General features: G+C 39.7%; 1 protein-coding gene across 1 annotated transcript in view; it reads right to left on the bottom strand.

Annotated features, from left to right (window-relative positions):
* The window catches only part of KIF5C (kinesin family member 5C), a 54134-nt gene that overhangs the window by 39597 nt on the left and 11081 nt on the right, over positions 1-3456 (bottom strand). The window contains exon 4 of the mRNA XM_009643435.2: positions 41-145. Coding sequence (XP_009641730.1) covers positions 41-145 — 105 coding nt within the window. The remainder of the gene's footprint in view (positions 1-40; positions 146-3456) is intronic.

Below are 3456 nucleotides of genomic sequence, written 5' to 3'. Positions count from 1 at the left end.
TCCACCCGATCCATTACGTAACGCGTCATTCTGCATTTACCTTTATATGAAACTCCAGGTTTTCATCCATGGAATAGATGTGATCAAAGATGTCATGTGCAATTCTTGGAATGATTCCCATGAGCTGAGGGTCATGCAGCTTTCCCTGTGGACACAAAACCAAACCATAACTTAGAAAGCCTTGCTTAGGCACAAGAGAGGAGAAAGCCTTGTCCAAACACACCTTCCTCCAGTGGGCCCCTATGAACGTGACTGCGGCTCTGGGGGGATTTGCTTGATGTAAGTGCACAGAAAAGGTGGCAGAATGACTCAACATGTTAGGACTCTTCACCCAACAGAGCACCTATTTGTTTTGTCAGCCCCTGTCGTTTGCCAAGTGTGCTTCCCTGCCACTATTTACACTGTCACACTCTGACCAAAGATAGGCAAATGAACCCAAACAAATGTACAAATTACAGCCTGGTTCTCCCAGTTAAATCAGATATTTGGAAACATGTCAGAAACAAGAAGTATTAAAGCATTTTGTTTCTCTTTCCCCACTATGCTAGAAAGCTAAAGGGAAATCTGGGTTGCAGGGATTTGGGGATTAGAGTAATGTATTCTGATTTGAGCTTGCTGGGCCTACTGCCAGCGAACCGTGCCTTACAAACACTACTGTTCTCCATGTTAATTTGCACAACTACCTTCCTCTATTCTTTCAAGAACAGAATAGTGACTAAAAACAACAATTTCCCTGGCTGCATGCCTCCTTTTAACTGCATTGCTCTTTTTCAAAAGCCAGACACATACAGGAAAGCTACCACCACATGAAAACTGAATAGAAATATAAACTCAGAATAAGAACCCTTCTGACTACAGCATACACTGTATTGCTATTTCCAAATGTTTTATGAAACGCTTAAATGTGCAATAACAAGTCAGTAGTTGTAAGACTCCATCAGAACACAGAGTCTAGAAACTCTAATATACCTTTGGAATAGATCTTTGTCCAAGTATTACTGTCTGTATCAGCACAGCAAAGCGTCTTACTCCTAAGAGTGGTAGGGAGGAGAGGGGGGGGGGTTTTTTTTTTTTTTTTTTTAAATATAGTGGGTAACAATACAATTCTAAATCATGGGAACTCAGATTTGATCTGTAACTGCTAAAAATTACTAAACACCAAGATTTTTTTTTTAGTAAAATAGGAAGAAAATCTTGCACACAGACGTGTGTTTCTCAATATTACGCATGTTTGTGAATGACCAGTGGGTTTCTCAGCCTTTATTAGTATACTCAGATGTAGTCTTTCTAGACATCGCTTCCTTTATGCTAAAGCTGGTGAAATGACAGTCAACTTCTAAGCATCAACCTAGGATGAAGGAAATTTAACATGAAGCGCTGACACAATCTCTCCCTCTATCTCAGAGCTTGTCTTTAAAGCAGTTACTAGGTTTCTGCCCTTGAATTTACACATCATGGGGAAAAAAAGCAGGGGGGGATACAGATAAATCAGTTCCATTGGTGACTGCCTTCCCTATAAAGCAGCACTCAGCTGTATCTAAACCATGAATATTTTATTTATATTATACAAATAATATTATCTTCTGCAGTGGAAGCAGTTAAATGCTGTACCTTATCCAACATCTTATTAAGCTCCTCAAAAACTGCAAAGTCCTTGTTGTATGATACACCATTTTATTTCAGGCTATGAGAATGAAAAAGAGGGTGATTAAATAAAGTAAATCCCTGACAGAGGGGAAAACTTGTATGCACAAACACACACTTAAACCAAACCCCAACACTTTGTTTTACCTTGCCAGCACATCACTCGGTTCCATCACATGGCACTGTTACTGAGCAGAGACCGTAATACCATTTTCACACTATCCATCCCTTCTCCCTGACTACCTTGTAGTACTGCACGGAGAGAGTTTTCCCAAAGAGAGGAAAGGAGTTTTTCCTAAACTAGAACAAACAGAGATTGGCTGGTATTTCTTCGGCGCACACAAATGCCACCAAAGGTACGTCTATGCTATACAGCACTGCAGGATGCACGATTCCTAAGGCAGCTACAGAACAAGAAATGCTGGAGCGATGCAGTGCCTCCTTTTCTCTAGTAGCTTGGATCGAGCTGGGCCGTTAGCTCAGCCAAAGCACAGCTGGAATTCAAAGTTTTATTGCAGAGACTTCTGTCTGCACAGAGGTGCATCAGCTTTGGGATCACTGACTGCACTAGGTAAACCTTTCCCCTAATAATTGGGTAAGTGACAACTTATAGAGGTATTTAATTAAACATTCTCCCAGCCTCAACAAGCCCTGTAGTCATTATGCTTTCATTTACATAGCCTTCTCTAGCTCAGAAGAGAAAGCAATCTGCAAAACATGATTAAGTGTACATCTATCTCAACCACTGCACCTACAACTTCTTGGGCGGGGGCTTTCTCGCTATTTAAGTTGGCAGAAACTTCAGGGAAGCAAGACCACGTTCACTGCTTTGTGAAGAAAGAGTTCAGATCTTTCAAACGCTCTAACACCAGCACTCTGTGATGTATTGGGGAAAAAAAAATCATTTTTACTTTATTATCAACGGATTTTTATTAAAACAAGAGATGACTGAAGCAGGTCCCACTCTAATTTATGGAGACCATAAAGTGGAAGGGAAGAGAAAGGCAAAGGTAGGCTATTCACTGGAAAGCTGGAATCAAAAAAAAAAAAAAAGCAAACACACACTCATGGATTTAGCTGTAACCTCAGAAAGAGTTTGGAGAAATGTGCTGCTGCCGCTGCCATGCTGACACTGCAGTTAGTAAACTCCCCCAGAGCACCAGGACAGAGAGTTCTCTGCTCATTAAAGCCTCTCATTTTAATAAGAACATTAATTTCCACATTTAAACATAGCAGGCAGGCAGTAGCTAGTGAAGTGTAACGTTTCAGACAGTGCTGTTTTATTCCAGGATGTTGACATAATCACTACAATCTATAGGGACCCACTATTGAAAATGCTATTATAAGGTCAAAGCCCATCAATATAATCTTATGGGCAAAACCACATAATTTTTAAGAAGGTTTTGGCTATATCCTCCTATACAGGTTGGCAAATGTTTTATCTAGCACAGGAGAAAGATCTATGTATGTCAGAAAGCCTATCCTGGCTATATCATACTACCGTGTCCTGTTTAAGCTTAACACTAACACTATGAAGTATTTCATGTTTCACAGAAAATCCTCCATAACAGCTTTATCGAGAGGATTTACTATTTCTTCAACTTCAGACTATTTTTTTCTTCCACAACATACTTTAGCAACTTTACAAGAGGATGTTAGGTTAAAAGGGGATTAAAACTGAATATAGATTTGATTCCACTTTAAAATGTCAGCTTTTTCTTTATTAAAGAAGTAAACCAGCCATTTTTCTACAGTCATTTTCTTTATCACAGCTTGTAATTCCAAACACAACTTGGCTTTAAGAGATCTTTC

This window comes from Egretta garzetta, unplaced genomic scaffold, assembly GCF_000687185.1.
Source record: "Egretta garzetta isolate BGI_Z169 unplaced genomic scaffold, ASM68718v1 scaffold208, whole genome shotgun sequence".
NCBI lineage: Eukaryota > Metazoa > Chordata > Aves > Pelecaniformes > Ardeidae > Egretta > Egretta garzetta.
The sequence above is the reverse complement of the archived record's forward strand: the minus strand, read 5'-3'. Positions and strand labels throughout refer to the sequence as shown.